Source organism: Physella acuta, unplaced genomic scaffold (assembly GCF_028476545.2).
Source record: "Physella acuta isolate Inbredline_101_S28 unplaced genomic scaffold, ASM2847654v3 ptg000008l, whole genome shotgun sequence".
Classification (NCBI taxonomy): Eukaryota; Metazoa; Mollusca; class Gastropoda; family Physidae; genus Physella; species Physella acuta.
This window is the reverse complement of record NW_026731528.1, coordinates 1458050-1478064: the sequence shown is the minus strand read 5'-3', so window position 1 is coordinate 1478064 and position 20015 is coordinate 1458050. Positions and strand designations below refer to the sequence as shown.

Below are 20015 nucleotides of genomic sequence, written 5' to 3'. Positions count from 1 at the left end.
AGTACAACAACATGGTCAACTAGTAATATGAAAAAAAAGTAAACTCCAAATGTTGGAAAGTCAAGGTTTTCATAGACTAGCAAATTTGTGAATTCCTGAAATTAAGAAAAAACTAAAAACTAGTTCTAATAAAAGAACAACAGACTAATCTTATTGATTTTCATTTTTGCTACTGCTAAGGCAAACAACTGTACACCAGTGAACACTCATTAATACTAGGTTGCCACATATGCAATATTGATTATATAATTTATTTACCCAAACTGTAGAAAGTCAATTGTAAATGGGTTGTAAAACTGAAAAAATATATTACACATTTCAAATACTATAATCACAATTTTTTAAATACGAGAAATAAGAGCACAATTTTGATACCAACATAAACCAGTGCCATACAATGATAGGTGAGTCTGACTGTGCTGCAGAATTCTTTTGTTGGGGAGGAAGATTGAATCTCATTGAGATTAAAATTTGAAGTGTACCTGGCCATTTGTTACAATCCTAACTATTCCCTAAGGGGTACTTTAAATTTGAGTTCCAGACAAATTTTCATTAATATTCAATCAGAAGCCCTTATGCTAATATATCTCAGTTGCATGAGGTAGTTTTCATTATTTCAATTCTACAGTGCATGGCCAGATATTGAAAAATCCTGATTATGCTGAGTATATTCTTATGATGTATATTCCAAAATGTAAAATGAGAGATTTGAAAATATTAATGTACAATTTAAAAGCCAAACAAAAATGGCTATAAATTTTTGGCCCTGAGAAAATCATGGAAGCTCAGGGATTTATTTAAAATTAAAATATTTTGGACACAGATCTAAATGCATTACCTGGACACACCATTTTAATTAATTTGTAAAAATCTAAGACCAACTTTTTTTTATGTTTGAAATTTTCAAAATGTATGCAGATAAGAGGATAGCATTGTAATATTTAAATATATGTATTTGCACATTTTTACAAAAATTCATTGAACTTTAACATACAAATTAACTTTTCAATCAACATTGTTCTGGTAAAACTTATAATTTTTAAAACTTATCAGTCAACATAACATTGTTCCTGTAACAATTAGGAACTTGCCAGATTATATTATTCCTGTAGCACTTTGAATTGTGAAACATGTCAATCTCCATAGTTCTTGGTGAGTAGTCATCAACTTTAACTGATGCTGTGGTTTTTTTTCAACAGTGAAACAATGCAATTATTGGTTATAATATAATAAAATATTTTAATTTAAAAAATGATACCCAACAGTTTATTAGGTTTTTTTTTTCTAATCTCAGTTTAAATAATAAACAAAAATATTTCTTGAAATCTCATTGAAACATGAACATTACAAGAAATTAAATATCAATGTCCAGTTCTGGACACACATTAGTGGAGAGTTTCACATAGAGCCATCTACAATAAAAGTTGAATTTCAAAACAACCAGTTCAGATTTAGTTGAGGGCTCTATTGTTGGGTCCGAGCTATCAGACTGGTATTGCAGGATTATTAAGACTGAAAAATAAAATACAAAAATGTATTATTTTAAATTTAAAAAAAAAACCTGGAATTTTTACTGCTAATTGTATATTTTAATGGCATTGTCCATACAAATAAAGTATAGTCTAATAAAATATATTTTAGCAGTACAGAAAAGTTGACATTTTTTTCATCAACAATTTTATAACAAAATTGTTGTTTTATTGTAAGTTGAACTAATAAATTATATTTTGTTTGCCAGCACATTAAATAAAACTCTTACTTTATATTTATCAAAAGCTTTATTTAAGCCTGAAAATATAATATTTGACTTCCAGTTTGTGTCAACCTTGAATTTTAAGCTTTTAATATTTATTTATAAATACACTCAAAGTTACATTAAGTTTGATTTATGATCACAGGAAATATTTTATTGATGAAAATCAAGACTTGTTAATTTTGTATAGACAATTTTATTTCATATTATATACCATATTACCAAAGTAAATCCATAAGTATATCATATTACCAAAATAAATCCACCAAATGCTTTATTATTTTTTATAAAGATTTGTAAACACTTACTCTTGATCACTGATCAGGTCTGAAGTTAATGCCCTTGTGCTTTCTGTCTCATCTCCAGGCAATATTTTACATTTGATTGTGTCATGGTTGGTATTGTTTCCATCATTTTGATCATGGTCTGTGTTGAGTTTCCTTATTTGATCATGGGGATGCCGATACACGTGACGGCTCAACACAGATAAAAGCATCACCTGTATGATCACGGCCATCAAGAAGTAAGCTGAAATATATGTTCAAGTTATGTTAGTTTACAATTTTTTCTAAAATATGTGTTATAATTTCAAAGATTACGGTTTTTGTTAGCCTGTGTTCTATGAATAATTATACTGAATATGCAAGAAAATGTTATTGATTATGCAGAGTTTGTGATAACTAACAAAATAATCTGTAACAATTCAATTTTAGGATCAAGTTATTTGTATAGTTTTTTTTAAATATGTCATATGTTTAGTTCTAATTTTTCTCATAGCTTTTTAATATTCTGTACAGCTGTTATGAGTTGTATCTTCCACTTCGATCAAACTGTAATTAAGCATACAAAAAATTAATTTTAGCCACAGGAATTTTACCTTCGCCTCTCACATCAGAGGATAAAATTCCTCGAGAAGCAGGCAGGCCAAACTTGGCCAAGATAGAAAACACAGCTTCTTGTAAAAGACACACCAAGACTATCAATTGCACTGACAAATATTTCACCAAAATAAATACTGGCTTGAGATATACTTTGCAGACACCAAAAAACATGATGAATCCATAAAGACTCAATAAAAATGAAACTTGACTGAAAAATGTAATATAGGGGTATGAATCTGTAAGACTTATCTGTAAAGAAATGAAAATATTTTATTAAAGTTCATTAAAATAAAGCTTATAAGTACATGAAAAAAAGAGAAATAATTTAACATGAAAGCTAAGAAAAATACCAGGCAGAGTAATAATAAAAACAGAATTGGTCATAAATAACAAATAAAAGATTAAATTGATAATATATAAGTAGTGTAGAAAAGAAATGCAAATACATTAAAGTTTTTAACTTTTCACTATAGAATTAAAATTAAAATGTTAAAAAAAAAACTCACTTTTCCTTTGGTATATTTAGTATCTATCCACAAGAAAAGGGAGAGAGCTGCAAAAATTGGCTGACTTAGGGCACTTTGCAGGACCAAAATAATTAACCTCTGCACATTTTGCCTAGGAAAAAAAATCAAATGATGATAATACTATTTAATAAAGCAATAAGTCTATCTGTGTCTTGTAAAACCAAATAACATAAAAATACAGAAGGCATAAATGGCCAGAAAAAGGGACAGATAGAAAGGGAAACAAAAAAAAATGTTTAGATTTAAACAACATGTATTTTTTTTGTTTTTGTATTTTGTTTGCCTTTTTTCAACAGGCTTTGCTTCTAGTTACTTAATACAGCCCAAGTTAGAAATGAAAAAAAAAACCCAACCAAATTCTTACAAACTCTACTTCATATGCCCCATGTGTCTTGGGTTTTGAATGGGAAAGACGATGAGAATGATTTTTAAACACAATTATAGAAAAAACAAAGCAAATGTGGTCCTGACTTACTGTGTGACATGCTTTGATGGCAGACAGGGACAACAACAGCAGAATGGAGGAGACTGAAGCTCAATTGTGGCATCCTTCAGGACAGGCAGCATCTGCTTCAGGCCACCACAGTAGAGGATCATCAGGTTCACAAAGTTATACAATGTTACTGAGATGTACCTGAAACAACACATACAAAGCTGGATTTTAAACAGGAAACATGCCAAGACAGGTTATGTCTTATCTATTTGAAATAATAAATATTAGGCCTCCTGTTACAATGTAGAGGGAACTAAAATGTGGGTTTTTTGTTTTTTTTATGATACTTTAGATGGTTTTTTTTAATTTACAAGAATTCATACCTACCAGATTATGTTAATTGAGCAGGCCCTAATTAAAGGCCTAGATTTAAGCCCTACCAAAATGGCTATATTTTGTTTTCAACATTCTATCACTGAACTTGGATAGACCAAACAACCAAACTGGCACATGTCTATAATATCATTTACCTTTTCCACCACTGCATAATAGTTTAGTGGTATTTTAGTATTTATGTAAAAATTTAATCTATTGAGAAATTTAAATGAGCCTATTACTTTCTTGATTTCATGAAGTTAAGTTTTATTTATGTGCTTTCACACTTGTTAATGCATACATCAGCCTGCTTATCCGACTTACATACAAAAATGGTGTATTCAGTTTTTAATACTTTACTTCATTTATCTGATTGAAATCTGTAAACACCATGTATTGACGTGTAGGGAATGATTTTTGACATACAGTAATCGACCTATTTCATTTCCAAAGAATGTTTTAACAATAAATAATTAACCAAAATTAGGTAATACTGAGGAGATATTTAAAACCATTTTAGTTTGGCTTTTACTTACGTGAAGATAATCAAATGACACGGGGTATTCGCCCTTGGAATACAAAGTGCTAGGAAGGCAACAAGGGAGATAACCTAAAATTATTAAAAAATAAAATATGCAATTTATTATCAATGGTATCGAAATTTTTTAGTATGCAGCGTTTTAAGCTAAAAATAATGAGAAATATGAATGGTCATAAATGATATAACTTAATTAGGGGGTGGGTGGTAAGACAGTAAGCCTAATGTTTTTCTGATGCTCTTTGAAGTTAATCGATTGCTTTCAACCAATATCTCCTACTATTTATAACTTACGGAACATTTTTAAACTTCAGCACGATATAAATTCAGTATAATTTTTTTTATCGCATCGTAACCAGCCCCGTAACCTTGGCTTTAACCTTGACCCTGCCCTGGCATTTAACAGCGATTCCGACAAAAGAAGAAAAAGTTCTACAGGATAATAATGTACTGTCCTGTGGGGTTTTGTATGAGAACCTGTACAACAATCGGCCTCAAGCAAAGGTAGACCTTATCACGTTCACTCACCATCGGAATTATACATACACAGGTGGGCGAATCTGGTACGAGTTACCGTTCTTTACCCTTAAAGTAGGACATATAGAATGTCTTTTAAGAACTTTGTAACTTTAGGTTCAATCGTCTGAACAAAATTTTTAAGCTTACTCAGGCCAAAATAATTTATACCCTGATCATAATTGTTGATTTATATCTCGATATAAATCTATGATATCTGGATACAAATCTTTGATATCTCGACCAAAATCTTTAGTATCTCGACCAAAAATCTGTACTATTTCGACAACAATCTTTTAAATCTTGACCAATACCCTCGATATCTCGACCAATACCCTCGACGTCTCGACCAATACCCTCGATATCTCGACCAGTAACTTTGATATCTCGACCAATAACTTTGATATCTCGACCAATACCCTCAATATCTCGACCAATAACTTTGAAAAATCGACCAATAACTTTGTTATCTCGACCAATACCATCGATATCTCGACCAATACCCTCGATATCTCGACCAATAACTTTGATATCTCGACCAATAACTTTGATATCTCGACCAATAACTTTGATATCTCGACCAATACCCTCGATATCTCGACCAATACCCTCGATATCTCGACCAATACCCTCGATATCTCGACCAATACCCTCGATATCTCGACCAATAACTTTGATATCTCGACCAATAACTTTGATATCTCGACCAATAACTTTGATATCTCGACCAATAACTTTGATATCTCGACCAATAACTTTGATATCTCGACCAATAACTTTGATATCTCGACCAATAACTTTGATATCTCGACCAATAACTTTGATATCTCGACCAATACCCTCGATATCTCGACCAATAACTTTGATATCTTGACCAATAACTTTGATATCTCGACCAATAACTTTGATATCTCGACAAAACTACTCCAGCCGATTTTGCGCACAATGTCCTGGCCATTGTTCTATCACCTGCATTATTCACCACCCCCCCCCCCTCCTCGGGACAAATAAAACTAATGTACATCTGGCTATGTGTGTTTTACTTTAAACTTTTGAAAACTGCAAGTGACCAGACATATTCACTCACGCTTTCTTTACCTAAATTATGGTCGGGTGTTAGACGTACCCAGAGGCGTAGCGAGGGGGCGGGGGGTGCGGACCGCACCGGGTGACACCATTTAGCCAGGGTGGGTGACACCAAGGCAAAAAATAGCGAAACACATAGAGAAAAACTTGAGTGGGGGGTGCAAATCGAAATTTTGAGGGGGGATGCAAATCGAAAGTTTGAAGGGGGGGGGGGGGGTGCAAATCGAAAATAAAAATTGAAAATTTGTCCCCGGGAAGGGTCGCTACGCCTCTGGGGGTGTGGGAGTGACACCATTAAGTGCCGCACCGGGTGCCACCCGGCCTCGCTACGCCACTGGACGTACCCCCACCCCTTTCTACCACCCTGGGAATGTTAAGAACTGAGCTCTACTTGACCAGTAGTAAGAGGCTTTTGATCTTGGAACTATGTTTTTTAGCTGACCTATAAATAGTAACTAATATAAGCAAAAGATGAAAGCTGCCATTAGTTTAATGTGATTTTAACTTCAGAGAGAGGCGAGGGAATGAGAGAGAGAAAGGGGGAGAGAAAAAGGGAGAGATAATAGAGAGAAAAGGAGGGGGAGAAATCAGAGAGACAGAGGGGAGGGAATGAGAGAGAAAGGGAGAGAAAAAGGGAGAAAGAGTGAAAGAAAGGTGTGTATATAAGAGAGGGAGATGCCAGAGAGAGAGAGAGATTGTGTGTGAGAATGTTTTTCTAAGAAATCAGATACCTATCTGAGACTTACCGGGAGAATGCTGAGGACTTGTAAGGTTTTGATCTTAATGTCATTACTTGTCTTGTAGTGACGGGTCACATACACGACTTCCTCCACGAAGATGGCAAGCGTTGCTATGGTGACCAAGGCACAAACAACGACGAAAATGGTCTCCGCTACCGTTAAGTCTAAGAAAAAAAAATGTTGTTTTTTTTTTTTAAATCACGTGACCTTGGTGGATAAACATTCAGGTCCTATATTAAACGTCAGAATCTAATAGTACACAGTCAGATGTAAAGGTAATCAGAAATATAAGGACGTTCTCCTTAACTTTGGGATGCGATGGTAGATATGTGGTATAATAATACAGTCGCTAATCCGTGGCGTGCTGTCCGTTGACAGGAGGGTGGGGTGGGGGGGGGGGGGACTAGACTAGGCTAGTCCCCCATAGTCTCAAGTAATACAGAATTCCAAATTCTGACAAACTGATTTGTGCGGTGTGAAAAAAAGGAGAATATGATATCTATGGCGTCAGTAGCGTTTACAGAACACATATCGTCTTTGTTTGTCTTTTTATTTTAAACTTTCATTAATCCCACAGGCTCATTAGCTCATCCCGTTATTGATAATACTAAGATGTAATAATTAACATGATTAATCCTTTTAAAGATGCAAAGATGAGCCTCGTGGATTTAAATTTAAGTAAGTTTGTAAGCATGTTAATAAAAGCTATAGGTCAGTGGTTCTTAAACTTTTTGGAGGTACCGAACCCCACCAGTTTCATATGCGCATGCACCGAACCCTTCTAAATAGCTCTATTGTCCGAACTGACGAAATTCGATCGCGAATAATGACTCGAATACCTGAGGCTTACTCACTGAACCCCTGGGGTTCGATTGAACCCAGGTTAAGAACCACTGCTTTAGGCGAAAGAGTGAAAAGTTTCCCGTGACTGTAGCTACTACGGGAACAGTTGCTAGTGAAGTGTTACTGTAACCTCAGCTATGGTGATGTATGTCGCGCATAAATTAACAGCGTAGGAATTATTTTTCCTGCACCATTTGTCATAAGCATAGAAGGAAAGTTGCAGCAGGCTATAATTAACCGAGATTATACACATATACATGTACACACATGCGTGGATATATATATATATATATATATATATATATATATATATATATATATATATATATATATATATATATATATATATATATATATATATATATATACTTATTTATATTTATCAAGACCTATACGTTACTGTACGCTAGATGAACGCTTACTTTGAAAAAATTCATCTGAAAAGGGTACAAAGTGTGAGGAGTCCGTGTGGTTGAGGGGCGGGGCGGGGGTGGTGTTTCTCTCCATCGTGTGGCGGGTTCAAGACTGGTCTGGTCTGTCTACACAAACAAGCCGTACATCATAGGGCTGCTCCGGCACTGTCGCTGGTGGCTGGGGAAGATAAACAACAAGCGGACAGTGACAGAGAGACGTCAGTGATGACAGGATCCTGGGATAATTGGCGGTGTTGGTCTTTGTTTAATGGCCGCGGGGGCTATTTCATTGTCTGACTTTTTAATCAGGTTTTTTTTTTTTGGCAATCAGGTATTGTGGGGGTGGGGTGGAGGGTGGTGAGACGTAGTTAAGCTATTGTTGGATGTTTCTGATGATGTTATTGCGCTTTTGTAGGAAGTTACTGAAGATATTATTGCGCTTATTTTGTTGCAGGCTACTGAATATTATATCGAGCTATTGTAGGAAGTTACGGAGGATGATATTGCGATATTGTAGGAGGCTACTGAAGATTATATTGTGCTACTGTGGGAAGTTACTAAAGATTATTGAGCTATTATTGAAAGCTATTATTGATCGCTACTGAACATGTTATTGAGCTATTGCTGAAGGTTTCTGGTGATGTTGATTGGCTGTTGGATATTACTGAAGATTAGACAGTTCGACTGAATTATGTGCAGAAAAATCCTCAGATCGTAAAAATCTCAGCATTGTTTTAGTAATGCGTACAATGTCCAAAAATAACCTGCATAACATCTTTTAAGACTAAGGATGGGATCGATTGAAGTTGAAGCGAAAGTGTCGTATGCTCCCCAAGGACCAGACGAGAATAAGAATGTAGCAATGCAGCGGGGGCAGTCTAGTTGTACAGTATAAATAAATGCATGCATGCATATATAAATAACAAAAATTATACACACAGATATATATATATATATATATATATATATATATATATATATATATATATATATATATATATATATATATATATATATATATATATATATATAGTTGGCGAGAATATGACCTCAGGGTTAGGAAAAATAGGTCGCGCACCTGGGAATTAGCCTACTACAGGTGTGGCAAGGGTCATGTGACTGTCTCGTTGGTTTGACGGTATGTAACATCACTTCAGAACTTGCTGCCCGCTACATTAGCATACCCTCTACACTGTTACCACGGCCGAATCGATATTCTTCTCTTTGTCTTCAGGATCCATTAAACAAACCAACATTAACATCAAGGCTAATTTTTTTTTTTATTAATTATGTTCAACATGTATGTAACATTTTGAACATATTTCGAATTTAAAATGTGGCTAGAATAATGTTGAGTTTTTATTTAAATAATTTGGCCATTAAGCTAACAGTAGACATAAGCTGTTACGTTTGTAGAAATATAACTCGCCATCATAAACATCTGAAAAACCCAACCACATTGAAAAATCGTTGTCGCCACGGCAACGTGTCTAAAATTTTAAGAATAAATTGTCTTAATAATAGATTTTCATCTCCCCCACCCCTCGCCGTCTTCGTAGAGGAAGAGTGAGAGAGAGGGGGGAAAATGGAGTCGAACTGATAATAATGTCGTAGGTTGTCGGTTTTCAATACGAAGCACGTGACCTTGTGTCGTACAAGACGAAACCAAAATTGGCCAATCGATAGCTGAGCACGCGCTGAGACCGTCACTGTGCGCAACTCATGGCGTGGTGGGTTTAGAGTTTTACATTCAATGTACACACTTGTCCCAGTTACGGTTCATTCAGCTGTATCAATTAGAATCCACAAAGCTGGGTGAAAAAAATGTGGACTAACTACCAAGCTGGTAACTTGTGAAAAGCGTAAACAAACAGTATTTTCATGACATGATTGTAATCTTGATGTATCAAATTTCTGTTCGGTTTACCTGGTTTAAAAAAAAAGAACGACTGACGTTTGATATAACGGTTTAGTTTGTCCTTGTCAATCAAAGAGACATTAAATATAAGCCGGGGAATTAGTTTATGAACAAGGGCTTTACTGTGGTTTAACGAACGATTCACGAATGTAATAAGATCTGGGAGTTTTTTTTCCCCCATTCACGTTTGGGTCTACACCGTAAGTTTTCCAACCTCCTCTGGACTCTTGGCGTAACATAGGTGATATCACAAAAACTCAACCGGTACAAAAAGTCGCCAGATATTTGTTAACCTACCCCTTTATTACGGCTACTGACAATCGGGCTCCCGTCAATTCAGCTTCTGACAAAAAGGTTCCCGTTATTTAAGCTCCAAACAAACTGATTTCCATCAAAATGTTTCACGATAAAAAAACAACTGTTATTTAAGCTCTAGACTCTAGACAAATTAGCTATTGTTGAAAGCATTTTTTAGTCTTTTTGTTGGATCCCTTTTTGTCAATGCTATTTAGATTGGGTAGTTTTATAGTTTGTTTTTTTTTGGCCGTTATCTTAAACCCCACACATACGTCGGCAGTATGGAAGCAAGGAATAATCAAGAGTCAGCCCAAGGTAGGAAATGATGAGCCCCATATTATCATTTCAAAGTTTGGCCCTATGAAATTGTTTGTATTAGCTCGTAACCCGAAAGATCATTAGCCTATTATCAGGTGTGACAAGTGTTTGCAATCAGAGTTTCTTCCAGGCATCTTTTTTACCGCCCCCCCCCCCCCCCGATTGAAATGAAATTTATATAATTTATATAGAAAATATATACTTTTAACAGTATCCGCCCCCCCCCCCCCCCGAAGAAAGTCTACCGCCCCGCCCCCCCCCCCCCGGAGAAAGTCTGGAAGAAACACTGTTTGCAATCAGTCACTTGTGTGACTTGTTTTAGCCCATTAAATAATATGACTCGTATAATCCCTTGAAATCAACTTTATTTTAATAGGCCCTTAAAACCATATACCCGTACATAGATTTTAAATCTTCAAGCGAGTTACATCTATGCATGATATAATGGTATGGCTCGGAGCATCCACAATTTTAAAAGTCTGTTTTAAAGTAAAATTACAAAATTACACAGAATTAATCATAAACAGTCAATAATGACATCAAACGACGTATTTTGATTTAACATTTTTTTAAAATCGATTTTACAAGCTGGTGTTCCTAAAAATAACTTTAATTGTGAAATTAATGTACCTTTGATAAAAAAAAGTGTTTAATAACAAAGAAAAGTTATTTTTCAGTTGAACTGCTGCCATTTCCACATAACAAGGAAACTAGGGAGGTAGAAATGATACTGGTCCTCCGGGGGGGAGGGGGCGGACACTGGCAAAAGTATATATTATATACATTCGATTTCGATGGGGGGGGGGGGGGCGGTAGACTTTCTTCGCCCCCTCCACCCTCCGAAGTGATGTCTGAAAGAAACTGCTATGTACAGAGATACACAAGCCTTTGCGGACAGCAGCAATGGCGTCACTAGGTCGGCTGTCCCCCGGTGCGGTAACTGAGGGTGTCACCCCACACTCTCCAACAATTTTCCATTTTGGGTTTGGTGTCACTCCTCCCTTATCTATTTTGTTATCTCAACAGGATAAAACACAGTTTTGACAGTTAAGTTTTTTCAACATAATATCACCCCCCCCCCCCCCCCCACTGGACAGCAAACTGATGAACGTTGGTACAAGCGCTGTGAAAGGTCCCTGGTTCGATTCTATGATTTCACATTACCAACGTATACAAAGTTAACAATCACACAAACCGCATGGAGCAGGTGACAATCAGGAATGTTTCTACTAAGAAGGAATTATCTGAGAACATAGCTCAACTTATCCCCCCCCCCCCCCCCCAACAACAAAAAATTAATTTATTAATTAAAACACTACAACGGCTGTTAAAGACTACAACGTTAGCCAATCTAAGATAATGAGATAGTGCTGATCATCATGTATGTCAAGTCTTAATAACAGGAAACCCAAGCTGAAAGAAAAACAAATATCGCAGTCAAAACTTGCCTCTCAGGGCCGATCTACGATTCCGGCATCCCGTTTTACAAGAACAAAAGTCCCGCCGTGGGCGGCCGGTCCCACCCTGTGCCGCCAATGAGTGAAATTGAGCATCGTTAGCCGACTATTAGTTCATGTTTCTTTATATCAGCTCGACTTAATTCTTCCTAAATTACACAATCTGGAAAATCGCGAAAACGTAAATCATTAAAACACATCCTATAGGTTTGGAGTAAAACTTCAAACACCATAGAATTAACACACGAAAGGACGAGTTCTGGATTTGATAAAGTCGGCCCGCCTCTTCGCCAGGTACCAGAAAGAAGATCTGCATGTCTCTTGACCAGACTTCCCAGATATTGTTTAAAAAATAACAGATCGTTTCACACTGACAGAAACAAGTCGACATTGACAAGTATTTTGTTATCGTCACATTTCAAAGTGTTTAGCAGAATTGTAACAGGTTCGAAGCAGGACAATAAAAAAAAAACAGATGTCGCTATTCTAGGTTTCAATTTAACGCAGGAAAAATATACTTAACAACAGAAATATTCAAAATGTTCAAAATAAAAGAATATCAGACAGCTGCATAATGTTCTAAATTCTAACTACGATTAGGGAAAGGGAAGGTGGCTGGGTATAGTGTTGACCACTATCCCTTCACATACCGAGGTCACTGAAACAGGTGGACTCACCTTTGCCATGGACCGTCAGGTTCGGAAGAGTATTTTCTATTTTGTTTATAACTACGAACTTATACATACCAGCGAGTTGACATTCATAGTAGCAATTTTATTTAAAGAAACAACAAACTTTATTTTTGAAATTCTACATGTAACATTTTTTTAATTGGCCAGATTCACTACAACGTTATGTAAAATCAACAAAACTGAGTAATCCGCAAGCTTGATTTAACCAAAGACTGGTGTAACGATTATTGAAAATCTAAAACAAAGCCAGGCCAATATCTACCGATGCTGCTTTCACAAACTTCCCTATTCTTTTGTGGCTTCTACAAGGTCGCCTTTGTATCGCTACGTATTAAAATCAGTCACATTTTGAACGGACACAAGTTTTATGTCTCACTCGATCTCTCAATACAGACGACAAACTATCTGGGTATATTTGTACTCACACAGCGAGGGAATTAAGAAGCAACAACGTCATTCTTTTTTGGATTCGGTTGAGCTTGTGAAAGTCTTTAAAAGATTAATAGGCCAATAACAACTTGTTGAAGTGAACTTGAAGCGTTAAAGCTATTTATAACAAAGAGAGAGAGAATGTGTGTGTCTGCCTTGATGTGTGTATATGTGTGTGTGTTAGAGAGAAAGAGAGATATGTAGAAAAAATACATTTTGAAAAGTAAGAAAGGAAGAAAAAATAATGAAAGAAAGAATGAATAAGGGAATGAATGAAAGAACAATACGCACAAGAGAAGATAAAGAAAGAAACAAAGGAAGACTTTACAAGGTTAATAAACACCCACCTCGACCAAGCTGTTCCTTCTATCGAAAATTGAAATGAGCGAAGTTACATTTTATCACCCACGTGGATGGTGTCACCTGTTCTTAATTATGCAAGCTAATTTAATTAGGATCGATTGATAAAACACTCGGTACGTCTGTGTTTGATCTATTACATTTCTTTTTATGTCCCCCACCCTCCATGAATGATACCACCTCTTCCACCCCCAATGATGGTGCCATATTACATTTCTCTTTATGTCCCCCCCCCCCCAAGGGTGGTGCCACCGTTTCAGCCCACATTACGGATGTTGCCATATTACATTTCTCTTTATGCCCCCCCCCCCCAAGGATGGTGCCACCCTATCAGTCCTCAATGCGGATGGTGCCACCGCCCCCTTCCCCCCACTATCCACACCCCTTGCAAGCAATGAATATTGATATTATTTTTTGTGCGTATCGTATTTTCATCAAAGCTAGCCTTACATGTTTAATTAATTAATTAGTCAACGACTGATTCTGACCCACAACGACGCGTGGCAACTAGTGACGTCACTTTGATGAGTGTCACACGCTTGGTGGGGGGGGGGGGGGAGGGTCAGAAAGTGTAACGATAATGGGGTTTGGGTTTTTAAATTTTATGACAATGTGGAAAGTGGGGTGTGGGGATGAGAATCGTCAAAGAAGAAGCTTGACGTCATATACGAATGACCCCTTCGATAAAACATTGTATTGACAGTCCTATGACGCTGCTGGCGCCAACATAGGTGGTGATAACTCAGCCGTAGCACGGTATTGTTTATAATGTATCTAGTCTCCATAGCAACTAAGGTGGCGCACCTTCATCGAAATGGCACTTTAAAAAAAAAGTAATCAAGGCAGATTATTGAAGTATAGATCTAGTTCATATTGTTTTCAGGCGGTGCCACTGTTAGGGCTGGTGTTGTTATCATGTTATCTTGTAGACATTTTGCCCCCGGGGGTGGGGGTTGAGGGGGCGGTAATTGTGAGAATTGTTAAAGTAGCCTATACATTTTCTTTCTGTTAGGTATGGGGGGGGGGGGTCATGCTAAGTCCTGGGGGAGGGAGGGGTTGAAATAAAATATTATAATTTTAACAAGTATCTACAGTGGCGTAGGCAGGCATTGGTAATGGGAGGGGTTCAAACATTTTTCCATATGTATAAAATCATATATATATATATATATATATATATATATATATATATATATATATATATATATATATATATATATATATATAGGGGTGTGAGTCCAGGGGAGGGGTTATAACCCCCCTTGCCTACGCCACTGAGTATCTACTCCAGTTCCAAGCCCACCTTACTTCTAGTATCAACATTGCGACAAAGTATGGCGAGAGCCAGCTAGGCTGTCACAACAATAATATCGACACGTGTTATCTGATTTCTGTTTTGTTACGACCGTATAAATAAATACGTCATGAATCGTGTGTTTGGATATATTAAGTAAGTAGGCCTGTACTTAGGTCACCAATGGTTTTTTAAAAAAAACATATTTTAATAAGAATTTACAGTACTCCACATCACGTGTGACGTGCCAAGACCATGCCGTTAGTAGATCGTTTCGTGGTAAACAATATTTTAGAAGCCCAGTGTATTAAAATTCAAATCACGGATAACAACACACTTCCTGTTGCCAACATGTTGACAGGAACTCGCCTAGATTCTAGATCTAGCATGGGAACACACCACAAGTCAATGACGGCACTCGTTTCAACCATATTTCCGTACAGAAGCCTCCCACGTTATTTAGCTAAAGGTACACATTTCAAAACATAACACTGGTGAATGTAGATTCATAGAAGGCGAGATTTATGTAGCCTTGTTTTAATATTTTGGACACAACCTATTTTTTAAGCTACGTGACTAAGCAGACAATTTTTGTTACGGTAAAACAAAAATAAAACTTACCTGTTGTAAAGAATTCTTGTAAGTAAACCGCTGAAATAAAAATGTGGGTCACACGAACTCTATGCTGGCCTGTGTGTGTTAAAATTGTGTTTTAGATAAAAAGAAAATAGTCGACCTAGGTCAAAGCTCTCCCTCTGCCTCGCCATGCATGAAACGAAACATGCTTGCACAGAAATAAATAATACAAGGTACTGTCGTCTGCTGGCTTCTAACTAGGTCACGAGCCGCGCGAAGCGGAGGAGTTACTTCCCCGCTGGATCTACTTGCCGGGAGGCGGTTTCATTGAATTAATCGTGCGCAACCGTGTTGGTTGGAAAATGTGAACAGACTATAAGAAATTGTATAGAGCAGACGGTAGAGAGCCCTTACCTGAAGTGGCGGGAAAAAACACATTAAATTCAGCCGTGTCTGAAATAACCTGCCTACATGCCAAATTCCTAAGCCTAAGCTTTAAAAAACTCCGGGTGAGTGATAGATGAACCGCCCTAATTACTCACAATGACGAAAACAACATGCAGACTATTAATAGACTATTGTTTAAAATTATGCTCAAACCGTTAAGTCTTATAAGTGTGTGTAAATCTATGTATATATATATATATATATATATATATATATATATATATATATATATATATATATATATATATATATATATATACACGTATATATATCCATTATATATTTAAGGAATCACCGATAACAGTAACAATGTTTCAAAACATGTAGTTTTGATAATTGTTTTTCGATAATCCGAATGAGAATCAAAACAATACAATCGATCTAGAATAAAATATCAATCAATATACCTTTCGTGCGTTTTATTTTATTTTAAAATTATGTTAATAATCGAGCGAGGAGTGTGCAGTAAAATTATGTTGTGTTTCGGTTGATGGTCACTACGAGTAGCCATCGAGTTAAAGGCAAATTGCATCACATAAAGAAACGGACATGCAGGCTCGGGTCGACAGAATCAATACACTAGTAATTAAACTTTGCTTGTTTACCTCAGAACACAACAACAGCAGACGTCAGTCGCGTAAAAAAAAACTGGAGAAAAAATCTACAGCCCAAAATGTCGTGAAATACGCAGATAAAAATTGTATTTGTTGGTGGTTTTACAGCGTTAACGCACCTTAAATAATATTTGGTCCGAGGAATTGAAAAACGTCGTCTGCTAACACCCGCCCACTTGTTTGCTGCCGGCACATTTTCTCTCTCCCCCCCCCCCCCCCCTCTCACATTTTCCCTTTTTTTTTAAAATAAGAAAAAATATTTTTGGTTCGGTTTTTCGTTTATATTTTTTCCGACTCGAATCGTGATCTGATTGGTTCGTTTTAGAGCAATCAGCGAATGCGATGGCGACGAGGCAAGCGGCGGGTCAGCGGGTTTCAAACTGTGGAGCGGGGACTCGTTGACAAGGATCGCGAAATGTCAACGTGCTTGTAAGTACAGGGGAAAAAAATTCTATGTAAATCTGTATTACGGCGTGTTTATTTAACATTTTGAGAGGGGAGGGGCGGAGGGAATTTCTTTCAAATGTGTAAAGAGGGGAGGGTAAAGTAAGGGAAACCACTGCTCAGCAAGAATGCTGGCTTTGCTTCCAGACGGAAGTCTAAACGCTGGAAAGATATTTTCAGAGGTCGACCGGAGGCGAGTGAACCAGTTTCCGAGTATGGGTTCACGTAGCGGCCAGAATCGATTACTCCAGGTGAGGCTGTAACTGCCTGCTTTGTGGTGGATCTGTGACGATATTCGTGTTAGATGGTCAATATCGATACCGAAATGGAAAAAACGGCGAAAGCTTGCGTAAAAACCTGGGTCAAATTTAAGTCGGTAGGTTATAAAAAGATCAGTAGGTTTAGTTAGTATCGATACAGAGCTGGGAAAAAAATGAGGGGAGGGGTGAATCTTTTTTTCTCTCGCCTAAGAGTAAGATCGATTTTCTCGAGCTTCTGTAAAACACAAAGCTAAAACAGTTGAAGCGTGTAGCTATTTATAGAATCACGTGACTTATTTTATGATTGAAGCCTAGGTATCTTGTGATCGATATCAAATGTGAAACGGAAAAAAGACACGGCTAAAACTCCCATAGAACAACACAGTGTCGGGTGTTCCCGTACTTATGTCAATCACTCGGGACACGTAACCTCCAGGGGGGGTCTAGCATCGTGACGTCTGCTAGTCTGGTCTAGGAGTTTGGTCAGGTCGAGGTGGTCAGCGAACTCGCGTGTCATTGATTATAATTAGGTTAATTAGATCAGCTTCTATTAGATCGAAAGTTCAAAAACTAACAGCATCACAGGCTACCCGTCAGCTTAGATGTTGAAAAATGTTTAGGCCTAAGTGTTGTATGAATGTGTTTACCTTTTTTATATATACGCCTATATTATATAAGTGTGTGTGTTTATATTATATATGTGGCCTGAATTTCCACCAGCCGTTCTTGATGTTTCAAACTGAATGTGTATAACTAAGTGCGAGGTGTGCCCACATCAAAAACATTCCTTTTAAATGCGGAAAACATGTCAAATTGACGGCTAATCCCAATACGCCCTTGTATTTTATATAAACACAGTCAGTTATTGTATATTATTACCTCCCTTTTTCTCAACGCTATGCTATTATTATTACGTGAACGAAATTACTTGAAAGGGTAAACAAAGACCGTATTCATCATCCAGGGCCTCTCTGTGTAATATTCGTTTTTTATTTCTCAGTTTCAAATATTAAGGTTCATTGCAGCACTATGATGTGTTGTGTTATAAATATTTGTTAGAAATAAATTGCTTTCAGTGAATAATTGTAAGTGTGAAAGACATTATTGTATTTCTCCAGCATGTACGCGCATATGCAGATTGCCGTTACATAAGTTTTATGTTTTATAACATCAACATTGTGGAAATTGTTTTTTTTTAGGTTTAACCCGTCGAAAAATGATTTTAAAAAGTAGAGCCGACCCAGGGCGTGGAAGTAAAGCATGGGAACTCGAGTTGTGGAAAAATCTCAGACAAAATGACCTTACTCGGTACCAACTGTCACAAGCTGAAAGGTCACTCGCCAGTATGGATTAACTGAAGGCTCATTATGTCAGGATTAACTTGGCCGTTAGTCGAGCCATGCTTATTTTGTTGCAACCTGCATGAAGTGGGGGAGGGGGGGGGGACATCTGAGGCGGGGTGGGTGTTACCTCCGACACCAAGGACGAAGGTTTTAGTGACGATGAGGAGAACGGAGGCGGCGTGACTATATATATATATATGTATATATATATATATATATATATATATATATATATATATATATATATATATATATATATATGCATATATCTAGGCAAATATATGCATTTAAATATATATATATATATATATATATATATATATATATATATATATATATATATATATATATATATATGCATATTTGATATATCTAGGCATATACATATGTAGGATATATGCAGGAATATATTTGTGTATATATATATATATATATATATATATATATATATATATATATATATATATATATATATATATATATATATATATATAGAATCACTGCTAAAATCTTGGTTGCCATGAGTAACCAGAGGGAGGGGTACAGAAAGACGATGTCACAAGTGTACATGAAAATAAACAAACGTGAGCCCTGCATTTTTTCCCTGCACACGTGTGGTAGTTCTTCCAGCGTTGAACCCGGGGGCACAGCAGACGTTAACTGCCGTCTTTTGCATGCCAAACCTACAACTGTTGACTGTACCCAGCCGTCTGCTTCGGTGCAGACGACCTTAAGCCAGACGAACCATTGGACGAAGTCTTACAACACCCCCTACTGCGTTACAAAGCTCAGGTGGCCGGAAAGTCTCGCGAGACTTCAGATGTCTCGCGTGACCATGTGTTAAAAGTATTTCCAAGAAGGAATCGGGAGAAGTATTAATATTTTAAACAATGTGTGTTTACAGGCTTTTAGTGGAACTGTTAAGTCGTAAGGTCCAGAATTGTATGATATAACATAGCAATGTCAGTAACCCACTAGCCAACAGCTGTAATGTTATGCAATATTTCCTTGGACCAACCACATAAGATTACATAATGTGTTTAGACCCCCTCCCCTCCCTATGCCATAGTTTAGTATTGTAAAAACATGGTTACAAAAAAATTTACTTTTAACATTTGTTTTGAAGAATTGTAGTTAAACGATAAAATCTCTATCCATATATCACAGTATAACTATAAACCTCTACCCCATATAACACAGTATAACTATAAACCTCCACCCATATAACAGATTATAACTATAAACCTCAAGCCATACACACATAACTATAAACCTCTACCATATAACACAGAATAACTATAAACCGCCACCCCTATAACACAGAATAACTATAAACCGCCACCCCTATAACACTGTATAACTATAAACCTGTATCCATATAACACAGTATAACTATAAACCTTCACCCATATTACACATTATAACTATAAACCTCTACCCAATATAACACTGTATAACTAT

At 36.6% G+C, this 20015-nt stretch overlaps 1 protein-coding gene across 4 annotated transcripts; it reads right to left on the bottom strand.

Annotated features, from left to right (window-relative positions):
- Window positions 1–971: 971 nt before the first annotated feature.
- LOC131957740 (organic solute transporter subunit alpha) lies at window positions 972–16716 on the bottom strand. 4 transcript variants are annotated; one of them, XM_059322767.1, is made up of 9 exons: window positions 16627–16716; window positions 8115–8283; window positions 6856–7013; window positions 4506–4579; window positions 3637–3795; window positions 3141–3252; window positions 2631–2883; window positions 2062–2281; window positions 972–1512 (listed from the first exon to the last, which is right to left on the bottom strand). In XM_059322767.1, the coding sequence occupies exons 2-9, from the start codon at window positions 8197–8199 to the stop codon at window positions 1485–1487; spliced, it is 1089 nt and encodes a 362-aa protein (XP_059178750.1). In that variant the 5' UTR covers window positions 8200–8283; window positions 16627–16716; the 3' UTR covers window positions 972–1484. The 4 variants fall into 4 exon arrangements, with proteins under 4 accessions (XP_059178750.1, XP_059178672.1, XP_059178518.1 ...); XM_059322689.1 differs by lacking the exon at window positions 16627–16716 and adding an exon at window positions 16499–16591; XM_059322535.1 differs by lacking the exon at window positions 16627–16716 and adding an exon at window positions 15492–15829.
- Window positions 16717–20015: the final 3299 nt, after the last annotated feature.

What these genes read in the sequence shown, in the direction of transcription:
- LOC131957740 (XM_059322767.1), bottom strand. Translation starts at nt 8,199, where the DNA reads ATGGAGAGAAACACCACCCCCGCCCCGCCCCTCAACCACACGGACTCC. An exon ending in TTCAGATGAATTTTTTCAAA is followed by an intron (nt 7,014 to 8,114) that starts GTAAGCGTTCAT and finishes TTTTTTTCTTAG; the next exon opens with ACTTAACGGTAGCGGAGACC. An exon ending in AAGTCCTCAGCATTCTCCCG is followed by an intron (nt 4,580 to 6,855) that starts GTAAGTCTCAGA and finishes TAATAATTTTAG; the next exon opens with GTTATCTCCCTTGTTGCCTT.